The 20,165-nt window shown below is 36.2% G+C and overlaps 1 protein-coding gene across 9 annotated transcripts in view; it reads left to right on the top strand.

Annotated features, from left to right (window-relative positions):
* LRRC7 (leucine rich repeat containing 7) overlaps positions 1-20,165 on the top strand; it is a 519,216-nt gene that overhangs the window by 174,476 nt on the left and 324,575 nt on the right. The window contains exon 2 of one of the 9 annotated variants that reach the window (XM_051999442.1): positions 2,039-2,119. The exons of the other annotated variants lie outside the window; for them this stretch is intronic. Coding sequence (XP_051855402.1) covers position 2,119 — 1 coding nt within the window. The 5' untranslated portion in view covers positions 2,039-2,118. The remainder of the gene's footprint in view (positions 1-2,038; positions 2,120-20,165) is intronic. 9 annotated transcript variants of the gene reach the window in all.

Raw genomic sequence — 20,165 nt, 5'->3', positions numbered from 1 at the left:
TTTCATGATGCTGTTTTGTTGAGTATCTATCACATTCAAGGCACTATACTAAACATTGGAAGGATGGTTACAAGTCACTTATCTGAGCCTCATTTCCTCATCTGTTAAATGGGAATGATAATGCCTGTAATACCTATTTTACAGTACCATCAAATGAGATGATGTATTTAAAACATTTCAGAACCTTAAAAATCTATGCAGATAGCAGTTATTACTAGCATGAGGGCATTTGGTTAATTTAAAATTGTGTTTATTGTAAAACTGGTGTTTTTTTTTTACAATATGAATGATAATAGATGATATTGTATATTTCTTAATAGGAACAGATTGTTTAAATGAAACGAAATCCCTGTTATCCTCTGATACATTGGTTTCTGATCAAGGTGAGAGAAGGAATAAAGAAATAAGAAAGGAAGGAGAAAACATCTTAATGATCTTTCATTATCAATTAAATAAAAAACATGGGCATAGAACAGCTTTAGAGAATGTATTTTTGATTAAAATCATATTCTAAGGGGAAAAAATGCAAAAAAAACCCCACAATTATCTCTTCAAGTCATCATCTGATACCTTTTTTCCTTTTCTAAAGTCAAACTCTTAGCTATCTATTCTCTTTTTCTAGTTTTTCTCTTCCCACACATATCTTAAGTCCTTCCAACCTGACTTCCAACTTCATCACTCAACTGGCTGCTCTCTTCAAAATGACTGATGTTCTTTCAAATGGCAAATTCAACAGTCTTCTCTCCGTCCTCAATGTTCTTGCCCTTTCTATGGATAATGTTGACTAGCCTTTTCTCCTAAATGTCTTTTTCATTTTATTTCTATTCTCAGCACTTAGCATAGGGCCCGACATATAGCAAGTGCTTAATAAATGCTTGTCAATTTACTCTACAACTTTAGTTTTTGGAACGTCAATGTTCTAGTTCTGCTTTGCTGAAATTCCATCCTTCCCCCACTCCCTATGCATGGATTTATTCCAGAGTTCCATCCTGGTGCCTCCTCTCTTCTTCCTCTCTACTTTGTCTCTCTTAGTGGATTCATTAGCTCCTAGGGGCACTTGTATTTTTTATCTTCTCTCTATTCACTTGGCTGCCACCTTAGTTCCAGCTTTCATTCCTTTTTTTTTCCTAGATAGAGGAGTGAAGCCTTGAAATTCTCTTCCTTCTTATAGATTTTGCCTAATTCACACTCTGCCCAGCTACCAAATGATCATCTTCAAGCCCCAAACTTACCATTTCATTCCCCTACTCAAGAAGTGTTAATGGCTCCCTGTTGCTTCTAGATTAAAAGTACAGTCTTCTCAGATTTTCATGCAGAGCCCTAGCAGATAGCCTATCTTTCCAGAATAGTTTCTGGTCTATTTGCTCTTCTCTAAACTCAGTATTCCATCTCCTAACTGTCCCTTTGCCCATCTAGAACATCCTCTCATAATTCTACATTTAGAATCTCTAGCTTTTATAGCTCAGATGGCACCTCACAGAGGAAGCCCATTTTAATTATTCTCCAGTTGCTTGTACCCTTTCCTTAATGTCTTATTTTTATACATTTTCTATTTCATTGTCTATGTGCAGGTTGCTTTTCCTCAATAGAATGTAGGCTCCTTGAGGGCAGATGTTAGCCCAAGCACATATAATGAAACCTTATTGACAACTACATGAAGCTAGAAAATCTGATACTTTAAAATCAATTGATATCAACCATATTCCTGTTTAAGCTCTCTGAGGTCAGGGGCGATTTTCCTTTATGTCTTTGGATCTTCGGTTCTTTAGCAGAAAAGGTGTTTAATCAATGCTTGTTGAATTGAATAAAAACTATTTTGACTCACCCATACCATTGTGTTTTGAGTCCCTACGTATTGTTACTTTGTGCCATATTAGTGTATATAAAACACTTCACTTTGGAAAGCATCCAAATGGAATACTTCCCCATCCCCTTCCGTTTGTGTTCAAAATGCTCATTCAGATGTCGTTACAGCTTGATGACACGTGTACATGTATATGTGCAGTTAATCAAAATTCTTCTTCTTTTTTTTTTAAAGGAGCCCTCCGCTACCTGACAAAAAAATGCACGTCCAAGTGATCCCATCCTAGAAGTCTGCAGAGACAGGAATAACTAGCAAGTAGATACTCAATTATTTCTCTACCCTTTAGTGTGTAGAATGCTGTCATGTTCTGGCAGTGGGAACCTCTCATAAATCAAACAATCAAAATACATTCGTTATAAGCACCTACTGTGTGCCAGGCATTGTGCTATAAGCTCTATCATTGGTCCATACTCAGTCCTGGAATTCTGAATTGGTATTAGCCACTGTTTGTTGACCCACACTATCGACCAATATTGATCATATTACTATGACCCAAACTATTGGCCCACAATAGCTTTAAATTAATTAGGGAGGAACTGTCCAGGGTGAATTTTAGGAAGCTCATGACATGTCATTAATGATTTGGGTCTTTGAAGTATGTTGTATATGATGCCTTTTTTTTGTTTGTTTATTGGTCAGTTCTCTTATTCCTTGTGACCCATTCAAAATATGTATATCTTACTGAAGAGAGTAAATGGATGGTCCTGTATGGCACGGTGGCTTTAATTACAATATAAAGCTATAAAATCAGCCCAGAATCCTCGAGCAGAAATGGTTTTATGAAAGTGTTTTCTTTTTGAATCAAATCCAATCTCTTGGAAAGGTTACATTTTTAAAATTCTGAGAAGCCCTGGCTCTGGGGAATTTTTCTTTTCAATGTATCAGGACGTCCTGACATTTTCAAATCATAGAATAGGAAGCATGATTTTTAAAAATCCATTTAAATGAATGAGGTGGGTGGGCAGAAAAAGACTTTTTAAATTGGAAGAGATAAGCAAAGAAATTTGAGTGGTAAAGAGAAACTTTTAAGATCACATTGTAACTCTCACTATAAAATCAGAGAGGATTTGTCCTGAAATATATCTTGAGGATTGTTCTCAAATCAGTAAATGTCAGATGTGGGAGAGATGTGTTTATCTATCAATAAATAAATATGTATTAAACATTTGCTATGAGCCAGACACTGTGCTGAACTCTGGGACACAAAAAGAAACAAAAGACAGTCCCTGATCTCAAAGAGTTCATTCTGATAGGGAAGCTGTCTCAACAATCAAACAAATAGATTTAAATAAGCTGTTTGTGAAATAAATAGGCAATCATCTATTGAGATCCATTTCTTTATTTTACTTAATTAAATCAAGTCCTCTGAGGTGTAACTTAATATTCAATTGTTATTTTGACTAATATTTTTATAAACATAGAAAATTTCGAGAACACTCAGTGTTGTAAATTCTACATAAGAGTATAGATAGATAAGAAAACCAGGAGATGAGATTTGAACTATAATGAAGCAGTATGGAAGAGGGGAGAGAATGATTGGGTTAAAAGCATTTTCTGCCTTCTCCCATGCTTCATTGATGAAGATAATGATAATACAGGCGAGAAAAGAGCTGCATAATAAACAACAGACAATTTCATTATCTTTTCAAAGTTAAATCATTTGAAGTAGTGTAGGCATCCATAACTATACAGAAATACCTATTTCTTGGTGTACTTTGTCAGAACAATAGAACATCAGGGTTTTAAAGGTCTTTGCAGGTTATCTATTCCAATGTCTTTATTTTTTAGATGATGAAATAGAGGCACAGAAAAGTAAAATTACTTTCCCAAAGTCACACAGTAAATGGTCTAGCTGGCATTCAAGTACAGGATTTGTGGCTCAAAGTTCAGTTTTTTTTTCCTTCAGTTAAGATTTCTAAGAAACTATAAATCAATCAATTATTAGAAATTTATTAAGCACCTACCTACTTTGTGCCAGGAATTATACAACATTCTGGTGAATATAAAGAAAGCCAAAAGATAGTTTTTCCTCTCAAAGAAATCATAGTCTAATGCAAATAATTGTGTATACATTATAGACAGATTAAATTGGTGGTAATCAACTGAGAGAAGATAGTAGCTTTAAAGATCAAGAAAGGCATCCTGAAAAATTAAAGATTAAAGGCCAGTTTGGAAATATCTGCCCCAGTGCTACCCTCTAGACTTACATGAGTGAAGGCAGACTATGGGTAACAAATGTACTATTTTATTCAATATTTATGTGGTGGAATAACAAAATATTTAATTTTGGTCACATTTGGGTTTTTCACTTCCAAATGTGATTCATAGAAACCTTATGAGGATAGTACTTTTGATAGAATAAAATAAACACACAGCTAGATTCTTTCCACTGCCTAAGGCTAGATTGTTAAGGACTCTCAGATTTCCCTTTCATAGGAAAGTTACTGTCTGATTGCCTGGCAGCCAGTTCATTCATTCATCCTCCCAATATTTATTGAAGACCTACAATGTTCTAGGAAGGGCTGGGAACTCTGATGAATATGAAGAGAAGTAAAACTGATTTTTGACCTAAAGAAAGTAACATTCATTAAGAACTTATATAATCTACCTAATGACTAATACTGATTATCTTTCCTTTCCTCCCTCCTTTCCTTCTTTCTTTTTTCTTTTCTTCCTTCTTTCCTAACTCTAAAGCCAGCTCATTACCCTCTATTTAACAGTTCCTCTTCTTGTCGGGAAATAATAGTAAGAATGCAAATAGGTGCCTGGTTGGAACAATTGTATCAAGCTCAAGGAGAGTCAAAAGTCACTAAACCCTACATGAGGATTCCTGTAGCCCCCTATTAATTGACTCGGAAAGCTACATATTAACATTATCTATGTTCTATTGTATTTTTATTTATTTTACATTATTATTACAATATATTACATATATTACTCACAGTTACATTTAAATCTGATTCAGACCTCCTGGGAATTATAGGCTGTGTATCTGACACTTTTGCTCTAGGATAGCTAAAACAATTAGTGAGTTAGTGTGTGGGATTTATTTTTCATTTTTAACCCGTTGCTATGGTTTTAAGCTGTTATATCACTTTATACAAAAATACAATAGATTAACTAAGTACTTTTATACCAAAAAAAATTGTTGTTAGAATAATATGTTTTAAATATTTTAGAAAATATAGGCAATAAAAATACCATGCTTATCATATGGTTTAATGAATATGCTTGGACCAGTTTTGTTCTACCATGCCCTTCTCTCCTTAATTCTGGAGCTCTGAGAACGGAGTTATGAGAAGGAAGCTGGAACAAGAAGTCACAAACCCCAGATTTATCTGCCAGCTCTGTTGCTCACACTTGTTTGACCTTGACAAGTAACTATAACCTTCTGGATCTCCCTTAGCTGTAAAATGGACGCTAGACAACAGCTGATCCATCTATGCTTTAGAATTTGGGAGGCAGAGGTGGGAATGAGAAGATGGGAGTGTAATCAGTCTTCAACCCTCCAGTGTGTAGTTGAGACAGGTTAGAGACTGAAGTCAGGGTAAGGAAGTTCTCAGAAAGGAAAGAGATGGGACCAGAGAAGGAGAGGGTCTTGGGGAAGACTAGATCTGAGTTTTTATTACTTGTGGTGAAGGTATAATAGCCTGTGAGACCAGAGGGGGATTCAGTAATGGGAGGATATGATCACATAGGTCAAGTGAGAGAGCTGGCAATGAAACAGGTGCTGATGGGAGGTGGAAGCACGGATCCTAAAAGGGGAAAGAAAGAAATTCCCAATGTGCCAGTACCTCAGGCAGTAACCAGAGAGGTACAAATGAGAAAATGTCTGCCTTCTTTGGGGCTTGAAGTTTGACTAGCAAAGAGGATGAACTGGACATGCTTACATGAGGAGGAAATACAACCTTAGGTGATAATTTGCTAATTATAGATTAGACTAGATGACCTTCAAAGTGCTTTACAATTCTGAGATTGGGAGCAGAGTGCATAAAAGTGTTATACAAGGTATTGCAAAGTCTTAGTGGACTTTTGAAGTTTTCATGGTGTAAGACTTCCCTAAGACTTTTGGGGTACCTTGTTTAACTAAGTGACCTATTAATGAGATAACATGTAAAGTATTTTATGAATCTGAAAACTCTATATAAAAAAGCTACCCATTGTTACTATTAATCATACATTAATCATGGATTTAGACACAATTAAATCTAATTTTCTGATGTGGAAATTGACCTTTGAGAAGTTAAATGACTCCTTCAGATTCTTTAAACTAGTAAGTATATAAAATTCAGGTCTTCCAGTACCAAGTCCTGTGTTCCACCCAGCTACCTCACTACTAGTAGTAGAAACATTATTCTGCGGCTGATCAATATTTTAGACACATTAGCACCAGGTTGAGTGAAGTTTTGGAGCCCGGGATGGACTTTCTCATTATTCCTTGAATTGCATATCTTAATCTAATGATGTTCCTTAGTTAGACGTATTAGATGACCACTTAATCTGCCTACACAATTTCTGGTTTAGACTTAAATGCTAAGTACAAAAGAGCTTTTGCTAATTAATGTCAGATCCCACTTGAGCATTAGACTTAAGGAGTTAACAAATAGCTAATAATAGAAGCTAACATTAACATAATACATCCCCCCATGTGCCTGACATTGTGCTGAGCACTTTACAGTTATTCTCTCATTTGATCCTTACAACAACCTGGGATGGCGATGTTATTAATATCTCTATTTTACAGATGAGGAAACTGGGGTAGAATTTTTCTAGGGATTTGACCAAAGTCACGTGGCTAAGACAAAGTAGAGTCTATGAATTAGACTATTCACATTATATTTTTGGGGTCAGAAAAAGGGAAAAGAGACTATAAAATTATCACAAACAGCTAAAATTTGAGGGAGAGGTCCAGGTCACAGAATTCTAGAATCATAAAATCTATTTCAAAGCTGAAAGGGATTTTAGAAATCATCTAGTTCAAAGTGCATCTAAACTAAAATCTCTCTATTTTAAATCCAAAAAGTGGTCATCCAATTTTTGTTTAATGATTTCTAGAGATGGGAAACAACTTTCTCCTAAGAAAATCTACTCTCTTTCTTGGACAGCTCTAATTGTCAAGAAACTGTCCATGGAACCTGCTTCTCTTTAATTAGTGACTGTACCTAGTTCTGCCATCTAAGTCTAGTAGAATAATTCAAATCCATTTTCCATGTAATGGTTCTTCAAGGTCTTGATGATGATGGCCAACTCCTCCATTAAGTTTTTTTTCTTCCTAGGAGCAGTGTGGTTCAAAGGGGAAATCACTGGTATTGTTTTCAACAGCCCAGCATCAAACTCTCAAACCTGTCACTTTACTAGCCAGTCTCTTTCCCTCAACTATAAAATGAAGGGTTTGGACTCATCTCTCCAAGATTCCTTCCAGTTAAAAATCACGAAACCTCCTCCATGTGAACAGGTTAGAATCAAGCAGAAAGTAGAAGGGAGATGAAAATAAAAGGGCAGAGAGGGCAAAGCAGACAGGGCCAATGGCAGGTGATAATGGAAAGTGCATTTCAGTTACGGTCTCCCTCTTTCTGATTTTAAAGGATTCATCTAGACTTGATTCTGCCTGCTGTCTGAGCTCCAGCAATTAGGGAAGCCAATGTATTCAAATTAATATTGCTTTCATTTGGAGACAGGGACATTGCCTCAATTTGCCACCATAATGAAAATCAGAAAGAAAGAAATCAAAAACCACATTCAAGATAGATTGCTAATGAGGCTTACTTAGGAAGAACATTGAGTTCATTTAGATTAAAAATCTGTAGCTGTTTTAAGAAGTTTTTTATATTGGGGGCCAACTGTCTTCAAAATTCTTTTTCTGCCTGTTTAGCTAAGAAGTGGATAGAAGTTTTAGAAAATCATGTTAAGATATGGAGAGAATAAAAGCAATGTGGCATGGTGGAAAGATCTCTTGGGATCTTTCCAATGGGAAAAGGAGGGGAGAGGGGTTCTCTGGCTCACGGTTTCCTCTAAGAATCAATGATTTTGTCTCAGATTCACAAACTCAGATCATTCCTCAGAGGCTGTTTCATCTGTGATGATCTGTATGTAATTAATGTGTTTATGTAGATTATTTTTTCTCTTCAAGCCAAGCATCATTGACTGACTGATGTTGCAATGTCCCTTGAATATTGCAAAAATTCTGCTGGCCTTACAGAAAACTATAGGAAGTTAAGGTTTGGAATAAATAACAAAATTCTTTACAACTAGATTCATTCAGAGAGTGGGATTGACACACTAGTTGGCTTTTTATATCTTTGGAAAATCTATCTTCTTCAATAAAATTTCTTAGATAAATTCATAGTCTTTTAGTAAGTCAATTTATTACAGAAACATTAATTAAGCACCTGCCATGTACAAGATATTAGGGATACCAAAAAGATAGTCTCTTCCTTCAATGAGTAAGCGTTCTGCAGTGGAGGAGGAAGCAAAATGTCCTCAAATAAGTACACAGAGAATCCATACTAAATTAATGCAATGTTATTCCTCTTAAAAACTTCAAAATTTATGTTTCACTTTTGAGTTCAAAATTTCCTCCCCTCTAGTCCCTTACCCATTAGCAATACAGGAAATATAATACTTATTATGTAGATAGATAGATAGATAGAAAGACAGACAGACAGACAAGAAGATAGGTAGGTAGGTAGGTAGGTAGGTAGAAAGATAGATGCATAGGTGCATACATACATGGTACATAGATACATACAGACACAGGTATATAGATATATAAATAAATACATAGGTACATAATTACATATAAATAGACACATAAGTATATTGATACATATGTATGTAGGTATGTAGATAGATATGAAAATACTCACATTTGAGAGGAGAAGCAAGAAAAATGAAGAAAGAGGGGAAGAAATCTGCTTCACTATGCACTTCAAGTCCATCAGAACTCTCTTTGAAAGTACAGAGCATTTTTCATCATGACTGTTTTGGAATTATTGTGGATCATTGTGTTGATCAGAACAGCTAAGCTATCATCACAACATATCATTCTCCATGTTCTGCTCACTTTGCTTCACAAAGTTCATATAAGCCCTCCGATGTTTTTCTGACAATACAATAGAATTCCATCACAATCCTTTACCATAATTTATTTAGTTACTCCTCAATTGATGGGCGCCATCTCAACTTCCAATTCTTTGCTATCACAAAAAATAAATGCTAGCAATATTTTTGCATATGTGAGCCCTTTTCATTTTTCTTTGATCTCTTTGGGGTCAAAGACAGTTTCATAATTCTTCAGCCATAGTTCCATATTGTTATTTAGTATGATTGGACTAGTTTGCCACTCCACCAACAATGATGCAAAGTGATTCCAAAGAGAATATGCTATTAATACAAATCTGGCCTGCCTTCAAGGAGCTTACATTCTTCTAGAAGGATCCATTTTTGAATGAACATGTTATCCATTTTCTTCTACTACAATATTTCAAGAGTCTATGTTCTCATCAGTACAGATGACAGCTCCTTTGTAATACTCCCTAGCTTAGTAAATTGTCTTAGATTGTGACCAACCCAATGATTATTCCCTCTAAAGAGGTATATGATTTTTCTCCATATCCATCCTCAGCACTTGAGAGATTCTCCCAGAACTTGATAATAAAGAGGATAAACTCTGATGACCTAGCCTTCAAGAAATTAATCATTTCCACACAGTGCTCTGAGGAAAGCTTTAAGGAATAAGTTAAGTCTTCCAAATAATTGTGCTTCTAAATTAGTTGTTTGACCATGAATTCTAAAGCAATCTAACAAGCAATGATTAAGTATGTATGCAGTCCATTTCACCAGTCCATTGATAGGGATTGTGATCTCATCAATGTGGGTATTCCCTCCAATAATGCAGTTTGCAACCCATTCATCCCAAAACATCTTGGGAAACTCTTGTTCATGTCTTACCACACCAGCAAAAGTAGAGGATTGTCTCCAGTAATCAGATCATGGATTTCCATGAAACAGAGAAGACCCAGGAGACACACAATCCCTGCCCCCAGTGAGCTTACCTTCTACTTGGGAAAGAATACTACATACACAAAAGCTTTAGTTTTGTGACAATTTTGTTTCTCTTTTGACTTTCTAATGCTATTGATTTAGCCATGTATATAAGATGATTAGGATATATTTACAAGCAGCTGAAGTTCAAGAAACTGAATCACGTCTTATTTGAAATCTTATGTGCAACAATATGGACTTGGGGTGTCTAGGAGCTCACAAAAAGGATGCTGCTGTTCATTGCAAATGAGAATTTATTTCATAGATACCGAGTTTTGTGATTAATAGGAATGTATACATAATGACCAAAAACTTCATCAGATTTTCACTACTGGAGATCCTAAAAGAGTCCACCTTATTTGAGGCCATTCTTTCATTGTTGAATGAATCAATGGAGACTGTCTTTATAGGCAATATTTGTATATAATTCTGAATTGGTTGATTTCCTAACTCTAATTTTAGAAAGCTTTATCCCCAAAGCTTCTACTTAAGGGACCACAGTCATGTAGGTTCACAAGCTCATTGTCATTCTCTCCTCATTCTTACTCATCCTAAATATCTAATTCCTTATGAAATCTTACATTTGTAGATTGGATATGTCTTTCATATATATATAGTGTGTGTATATACATATATATGTACACACATACATATACATGTCTACATATTTATACTCATACACACAAACCACTTTTCTTCACATGAATGGCTGGCACCCTTCTTCAAACCCTTACCATCTCACACTTTGACCAGTAGCTTTTGGTATATCTCCTTCCCTTAAGTCTCTCCCCACATGAATCCACCCTCCATCCAGATGCGAAATTATATTTCATACTCCTACTCAATAAATCACCATAGTTTCCTATTACTTCCAAGAAGAAACATAAAATATTCTGTCTGGCCTTCCAAACCCTTCTCACCCTAGTCCCTTCCTGCCCTTCCAGTGCCCCTATACGCATGTTTTACATTGCCCAGCCCTGCTGGTCCTCTCACCAGATACTCCATTTCTAAAGTGCAATTTTGAACTATTGTGTCCCTCATGCCTATAATTCTCTTCTTCCTTCCTTCAACCTTCTGGCTCCCCCAGGTTCCTTTGAGCCCCACATCCAAAACCACCTTCTTTAGGTCAATCCTCCTCTACCCATGCTAGTACTTTCCCTCTTTAATTACCTTCTATATACACTGTGTAAATCCTTTAGATAGAAGATCATTTCATGTTGTCATCAGTACACTGTGAGCTCCTTTTGAGTTATATGTTATGCTTTTACCTTTCTTCTTACCCTTAGAGCTTAGTATCCTACATGGCACACAGTATATGCTTGATGAATGCTTATGGTTGAACTAATATTAAAATAACTGAAAATATATATACTGATTAGAAGAAAAGAGAATTAAAATTAAGGCTGTACATTTGAGGGCAGGGGAAACTTCATATGTATGCGCTGAGCTATATCATTTAATAGCTCAAATACAGTGGTCCTCAAACTTTTGTTCTCAATATCTTTATCCTATTAAAAATGATTGACGATCTGTCCAAAGAGTTTTTGTTTATGTGGGTTATAGTTATAGTTATAGATATTGATCACATTAAAAATAAAAACTAATTATGAATTTGTAGACTCTCTGAAAGGATTTCAGAGATTTCCAGGCTGCTCTGGACCAGACTTTGAGAAACACTGCTGAGTAAGACAATACTAAAACCCTAACCTGTAGGTACTCCTTTTTAATTCATCCATCAAGATAATACTGCCCCCCACTGGCTGTTAAATTGTGTATGTGTTGGATTTTTTTGTGTCATGTTCATCCATAACAACAATAATAACAATGACATTTATATTGTCTACTCTGTGTCAGGCACTATACTAAGTGCTTTATCATCTTTAATCATCTCATTTGATCTTTACAACACCCATAGGAGGAAAATGCTATATATTTCCCACTTTACATATAAGGAAAGGGAAGCAAATATAGATTAAGAGATTTGTCCAACATATATACATGTATTGTATTTAACTTATACTTTAACATACTTAACATGTATTGGTCAACCTGGGGGAAGGAGTGGGGGGAAAGAGGGGAAAAGTTGGAACAAAAGGATTTGCAACTGTCAATGCTGAAAAATTACCTATGCATATATCTTGTAAATAAAAAGCTATAATAATAATAATAAAAGAGATTTGTCCAAGCTAATAAAACTAGTAAATATCTGACAGCAAATTTGAATTCAGGTCTTCCCAAGACCTGACTCTCTGCAATGCATTGAGTCAGTGTAGGAGACACTGCTGCCTCATTTAAATGTTTTCTCCATATACATTTCTTAGGGAGAAGATTGCTTTTGTCTTTATTGGTATCCTTATGAAGTGCTTCATAAATACTTGTTGGTTGATTAATTATGAAATCAACCTGTGATTAAATTATTGAATTTTAGAATGAGATCTTGATGCGATATAATACAGGCAAACCTCTTATTTCAAGGGAATATATATGTGTATATATAGGATAAATATATATTGAATATATAGAAATATATTTTGGAAACAACTCTAAATCTGAGAGAAAAAAATAAGATATTTTAATCACAAAATTATAGAACTGTAGACATGGAGAGGACTTTAGACAATACCTAGTCCAAAGTCCCTAAACAGAAAGGAAGCCCATTACAAAACATCTCCCCCCAAGGGGTCATTCAGCCCCTGCTTGAAGATCTCAACTGAAGGAAAGCCACGACCTCTTTAGACAGCTCATTACACAAAGGCAGAGAACAAGGTAAGGGAGACTACTAGAAGAAAATAAATGCCTAAGAGTGGGTGTGACAATCAGCTCTCCAGATTCCCCCAAGGAACATAAGATAAGAGCAAGTTAAGATGCCTAAGTTATTATTAAGATTGGTCTGATGGTAGAAAGCATTCCATTCTCAAGTTTGGGAGTCAATTCACTTTAAGGCAGCAATTATTTCTTAAACATCTCTATTATTTATGAGGTTCACACTTTTAAAAAGAGTGGAAAACAATATCTCTAAGGTTAAGGAACTGGAAGAGTTTTCGCAGAGGAAAAGCTCTATGTCATGTGCTGACAAATTGGCATTTTTGCTATGGATGTCATGTGGTAACAAACAACTTAACCGGGAGGTTGGACTTTGATCAACTGTGTCACTTGAAATAGAATTGCTAAGATAGGGGTTGGGGAGACTGGTCAGCAGATGGAAGCAGAAAAGATCAGATCAGGACAAACCGATGAAGAGAGAGGATCTAGGGACATCAGCAAGCTCAAACTTGCCAATATCCCCTTTAAAAATGTCAACTCAAAGTGAGCATAATACTTCAGATGTGGTCTGACTAGTGCAGAATCCAATAGAATTGTGCATCCTTTGATCGGTATACTGGCCAGCTATTAATGTCGCCTTCAATGGTGTCAGTATTTTGAGCAAATACATCCCAGTATCACTCCTAGGATGCTTGTGGTCTTCAAAACCCTTAATTGGAACGAGCTGCCCTGGATCTTTCACATGCAATACACTAGTATGGCCTGCTTCATCTTCACCAAGGCAAAGCAAGTTACAGAGAAGGAGATTCAGTTGAAGTGAGCTAAAAGACAATAGTTTCTGACAAGGTTGTAACATTTTTTGTTACCTGCTGAGCTTTAAAAAAAAGATAAAAATCCATCTGTCTTATAATAGATTAGGAAACTCTTCTTGGAAACAATGCATCTTTTCTCTGGAGGTTGTTTCTTGCCTTATAAATGATTTCCAGACAAATAATAGGGATGACCTCTGTCTTTCACTTTTTCTTTCATTTTCTTTATTGCCTTCATCTCTTTTTCTTCCCTTCACCTTGGTTTTTACCAGACTTTCTCAATTTATCTTTTCTTAACCTGTCCTTGTGATGTTTTCTTTAGTAACTATGTTATAAAGACTATTTTCTCTGATCAGACTCAATTTGGAAACTCTCAGTTATACCAAGGCTTGTGTTTACATTATTATTTTAGCATGGTAGATCTAACCTATAGTTCATTTTTCCCCCAGGGAAAAATGTAGTTTTTTCTGAATAGACATGAATGGATGAAATAAAATGAATTCATTAAGCTATTGTTCTGTGCCAGATATTGTGTGTGCTTAGAACTAGGAATACAAATATGAGAAAGACAGAAACAGAGAGAGAGAAAGAAGTAAGGCCAGAGGGAGAGAGAGAAAGACATAAAAGGGGTCAAGAAGAGAGAGAAACAGACAAAGGGAAAGAAAGAGGGAAGGGAGAGGGAGACAGAGACTGATACAGAGGTGACTAGGTGAGAGATCTTTGTTATAGAGAGATGGAAAATTTGGGAGTGTGAAGGGAGATAGATGGTGTGATAGTCTGACTCAATGACTATAACTAGAAAGGAAAGGAAGCTACAGCTTGAACTGATGGGAGTGGGAAGGGAGGTAGAGAGTGTGATGGTCTGACTCAGTGGCTATGGAACTAGATAGGAAAGGAAGCTGCCGCTTGGACTGATGCCATAAATCAGTAGTAGGCAGTCAATTTTTAGTGGGCTAAAGTAAAGTCATTTGCACACACTTAGTCACCAATAGCAAGAGTTCCAAAGATGAATTCATAAACTTTCTCTAGGACTCAGGAAATGAATTCTAGGAGTTCCAGACATGGAGGTGTAGTTCTCAAATCCAGTCAGAGATGTTCAGTTATTTAGGGAGCAAATTCATTTGGTTCAAATGCAAAGTCTTTGGCTAGATCAGGACCGGCCCTTCAAAGTTCCAATGTTTCTTTAAAGACTTCTGGCAGAAGAAGAATGCCGGTCAACCTATCAGGCCCTGTCAAGACAAAGGACAGGAGGATGCAGCTGTGGAAAAACACAAGTCTTTTTCTGTGGAAAAAGACTATGCAAAAAACAAGACCTTTTACGAATGATGTTGACTGACAAGCTCATGGATAGGGTTGACTGGGAAACTTTTGCACCAACACAGAATCAGAGATGTTCCATCAATTTAGGTTAACTAAACAACAATTTAATGAGTTCAGGTGAGGTCCTAATGAAGATACAGAGATGAGTATGAGATATCCCTGTCTTCAAGAGGCTTATACCTAGAAGGAATAATATAGTTCATTCTCTTCAGAAATGAATTCTTTCCATTGGTTTCCTTCCACCTTGTACTTGTGTTGTCATTCTTCTGGAAACTCAATCAGTGTCTTGGTTACTTCTGTGTCACACTATCATCATCAGCTCCCTACCATGGGGACCTCTCCAATTCCAGGGGAGGGATGAGACTCCTCATAGTGCCCAATGCTATTTCCATTATTTTCTTTTAGTTTGTATCAGACTTTTAGACTTCAAATCAAGTAAACAAGTATGTATTAACCACCTCTGCTGGATTCTGGGAACTGTGCTGAGGGACTTAATCACAAGTCACCTGGTCAAGCCTTAAGTCATTAGTATTATTCTCACCTGCCAGCTGATGATTAATTGAACTTCAGCTACCAGCACTGCTGTCCGGGCCTGCCTAATCTTGGTTGATAAGGCTATTCCCACAGATCTGTACACAAAATAGTGGAGCCATCTGAGTTCAATCATACAGCTTGTACCCGATTACCTACTGGTATGATTTGGGGAACTTTTCCTCTTTCTCCTTTTCTTTTTCTTCCTTCTCATTTTTTAACATCCTCTTCTTCCTTCCTCCTCTTTTTAAATTCTTCCCCCTTCCTCTTTCTCCCTTTACCTCTCTTCTATTTTTTTTTCTTTTCCTCCCTACTGTGATTTCATTTACATAAAAATCTCCTTGTGAAAACTTCTCAACCAATACAGATCTGTCCAGATTCATTTAAGAGTTAGAAAGTTGTCTGAGTCATTGAGAGGTTGTGACCTATCTTACAACCAACAGTATTTATCAGAGACAATACTTAAATCTTCCTGCCTTTGGGGGCCCAAGCCCAGTGCTTCCTAACTTTAGAGCACAGTTCTGGATCCCTTTGCCAGTCTGGTAAAGCCAAGGATTTTGTCTCAGAATAAGGATTTTTCTACTTCCAAAAATAAAATAGCTAGGATTAAAGAGGATGTAAATTATAGTGAAATAGTTATCAAAATGTTTTAAAAATCAATAGAGAGCCCAGATTAAAAATACCTGCTTTAGATGATCATTTAGATAACAGAAAATTCTAAGTGTGTGATTTTTGTGAAAGCAAAATGTGGCTTTGGGATTAGGTCTTCCAGTTTTCTAAGTTAGGTAATAACATTAACATTTATACGACCCTTTAAGTTTTGCAAAATTCTTTCCAAATTTTATCTCATTTGATTATCACAACTACTTTGGCTCCAAGTCTATCAAATGTTTTCTCTGATCCCCAGCTACTAAGTAGACAGATAAAGCGTATCTTAAGGGCTTCCTTTGTGCCAAACACTATGCCAACCCCTGGGAATCCAAATGCAATCGAGCAAGGGAACTCTTGCCCAGAAGGAATTCATGGGCAACTAGGTCAAGAGTTGAGCCTGGAGTCAGTAAACCCTGAGTTAAAATCCAGCATCAAACACTAGCTGTGTGATCCTTGTCGTATCACTGAGACTCTATGCTTCATTATTCTCACCTATAAAATGGGGTCATATCTGTACCTACCCACCTAGCAGGGTTGTTGAGAGGATCAAAGGAGATAATATTGATAAAGTGTTTAGCACAATACCTGGTATATTTTGTTATTGTTGTTAATTCAGCCCGGTGTGGCTCTTCATGACACTGTTTGGAGTTTGCTGGAGTGCTTTGCCATTTCCTTCTCCTGCCACATAGTAGGTGCTTAATAAATGCTTGTTCCTCGAGAGGATACTCTCAAGGTCTGTCTTCAGAACTTGGGAAATGATTGTGTGACATGAGAGATACTGGCACGGGACCACCCAGCACGGTAGTGCTCTCATCAGAGAAGGTGTGTTCTATGAGCAAAGTGGAATTGTTGCTCAAAAGAAACACAAGATGCCCAAATTTAGAGAATCCATCCCCAATGTTCATGGGGACTATTTGTGTCTGATCTGTGACAGCATTCCGAGCTCGTATTCATCTGATCAGTCATGGTCAGACACACTGTGACTTGACTCTAACATAGGGATGTCATTCTGGTCCTCTTCAAGAACTAAGGCTGACAACCACCACCTATATACTATCTCAAGCTTGCCTTTTATGAAATATTATATTCAGTTCTCAGTTCCATATTTTGATGACCTATAAATGTCCAAAGAAGGGAAAACGGGGGTGTGAAGAGCTGTAAAACTATACTATGCTTGATGGTTGATTAATGGGCATGGCCAGCCCATTGATGTTGTTTGTCTTTATAATTTGCTTGTCTGTGTTGTTCTCCCAAGTCTGCTCGCTTCACTCTGCATCAGTTTATGGGAATCTTGCCGCTGTTGTTGTTGTGTCATTTCAGTCATGTTTGACCCACTTGGGGATTCTTTTCCAAGATACTAGAGTGGTTTGCCGTTTCCTTCTCTAGCACGTCTTCCTAGGTTTCTCTAAAACCATGCAGTTTTGTCTTTTTTTTATAGTAATATAATATTCCATTTTGCTCATATGCTATAATTTGTTCATTCTCAATTGATGGGCACCCTAAATTTTCAGTTCTCTGGCACAACAAAAAGCGATGCTAGAACGTATAAAATAGTTTTTATACACATGCCTTTCTTTGCTCTTTTTGGGGGTTTGGAACAAGCCAAGTTTTCTCTGGGTCAAACAGTTTTCATGGAGCACAGTTCCAAATGGCTCTTCAGAATGGCTATCCTAATTCACAGATCTACCAGCAATGCATTAATATCCCTACTTCCCATAATCCCTTCAATGTTTCTCATTTTCCTTTTTTGTCATCTTTACCCATATGGTGGTTGTGAGGTATAATGTTGGAGTAACTTTAATTTGTATTTCTCTAGCCATTTGTGATTTGAAATATTTTTCATTTGACTATTGAGTTTAGATGTCTTCCTTTATGAACTGCCTACTCACCATATTTATTTATTGCTGAGTGCAGAACCATCCCTTTTTAACAAGAATAAGAAATAAAGTAGAAGATTTTTAAAAACTGGAAAAACTAAAGGAACACCTAGAATCTGGACAGACAATATTAACTCAAACAATCAAGAAGTATTAATTAAGGATCCATTATGTGCCCAATTTTGTACACTGGAGATAAATAAAATGAAATGTTCCTCACCATAGTCCATCTTCTCTGCAAAGATGGCGAAGGACGGCACTTTGTCATCTCTTGTTCAGAAACAAACAGGCTCCCTGTACTCATATTATTCCTCTTTTTAAAAAATTGAAATGGCTCTAGTCATTGTAGATGGTGTTTTCTTTGATTCTGCTTTCATCACTCAGAATCAATCTTCCATGTTTTGGATTTATCACATTCACTGATTCTTATGGCACATATCCTTTGATTTGATTAGCCAGTGTAAAAAATAATAACAAAGTTCTTCTGGAAGAACAAAATGTCAAAAATTTCAAGGAAATTAATGATAAAATACAAATGAAAGTGGCCTAGCTGTACCAGGTCTAAAACTATATTATAAAATGGCAGTCATCGGAACTATTTGGTACTGGCTAAGAAATAGAGCAGTGGATCAGTGGAATAGGTTCGGTTCACAGGACACAATATCAGTGACTATAGTATCTAGTATTTGATAAACCCAAAGACTCGAGCTTATAAGATAAAAACTCACTATTTCACAAGAATTTCTGGGAAAATAGTAAGGCAGAAACTAGGCACTGGCCAGCATCTAACACTCTACCAAGGTTGAATTGGGTTCATGATGTAAATATAAAGAGTGATTCTATAATCAAATTAGTAGAGCAAGGGATAGTCTTCCTGCCAGATCTGTGGAGAAGAGAGGAATTTAAGCCAAAGAAAAACTAGAATAAAAAAAATCAAAAAATATTTAGTTAATCTTTCATTTACAAGCTCCTACATAGTGTCAATGTTTTGGTTGTCACAAGAAATCTATGAATATTCTAATGCATGTGAGACATTTCTGTCTTTGCCTTCCTTGGGATGTATACCTATCAGTGGAACACCTCCATTTGTGTCCATCCTTTTTCACTTCCTTGCTTGGTATGCCCTCTAGACCAAAAAAACTCATTCATCCGGTGGCTTACTATAGGCAAAGTACCACAGAGAAAGAGAATGCTAACCTGATTCTTCTAAGACTTTAGTCTCATTAGCTCCATACTTTAAGTAACCATGGAACCAATTACAATAATGTATGCCAGAACTCTTTTCCTCCAACACACCATGAAGGGGATTCTGTGAAATGCATCAAAGAAGCTCTGAAATATTTTTCCATATTCCTCTGGCATCAACTAATTTAATTCTTAACAGAGGAGAATTCAAACCCTAATTTAAAAGGAGTGTGTTAGGAAGCATTTACAGGAGATAATCAGAGTGTTTGTATTAAGCTTCCTATGAAATCTTTGACTGTAGGTGTTAATACAAGGAAAATACTTAAAATGACTCCATAAATACATCTTTGGGTGGAACATTGCTACAAAGACTGCTCCCATTTTTCCAGGGAAGAAGACATCCCCTGCATTCTCTAGAACTCATCTTCTTAAACTGTTTCTCAGTCCCATATGGGGCCTCATAACTGTGGGAAAAATAAAGTCATGATTTATTATCAGTAAATATTCAGTTTGTCTAGCCATTTTATATACCTATATACCCAGGGTCACATAAAAATTTCTTGGGCAAAAAGGAGTTGTGAATGGAAACAATTTAAGAAGCCTTACTCTAGAAGATGAAGTTTCCCAGTTTTTTCCAGAAGAAATATTCTAGTGACTCAAAAATCTCCTAATAGGGGGCCATAATATGATTGTTAAACTGCACCACAACATGAAAATCTTACTTTGAAAATGGATGTTTACTGAGCACACAGGAATAAAATACATTTTAAGTCCTTTTGAACTCAAAATTAAATGAGCTGGCCTACCAAATCATTTCTTTGCATGGGGAATTTAGACTCTAATAATCATGATAATCCTCTGTTTGTATAATGATGTACATAATTCAGATAAAATTGGATTCTTCATCCTCCAGAATGCTAAAGATTATATCATATAGATGCTAGGCTCAAAAAAAAAAAAAAAAAAAAAAAAAAAAAAAAAAAAGGCCTACAATCCCATTAAAACATTGTCACAAGGTAGCACCATGGACAAGAGTGCTGGCCTTGGAGATTGGAAGATTCAAATCCAAATCCTGCCTCAAAACTTTTTTCTCCAGTTGCATGAACCTGACCAAGTCCTTTA

The sequence above is a fragment of the Antechinus flavipes genome, chromosome 4, assembly GCF_016432865.1.
Source record: "Antechinus flavipes isolate AdamAnt ecotype Samford, QLD, Australia chromosome 4, AdamAnt_v2, whole genome shotgun sequence".
In the NCBI taxonomy this organism is placed as follows: domain Eukaryota; kingdom Metazoa; phylum Chordata; class Mammalia; order Dasyuromorphia; family Dasyuridae; genus Antechinus; species Antechinus flavipes.
The sequence above is the reverse complement of the archived record's forward strand: the minus strand, read 5'-3'. Positions and strand labels throughout refer to the sequence as shown.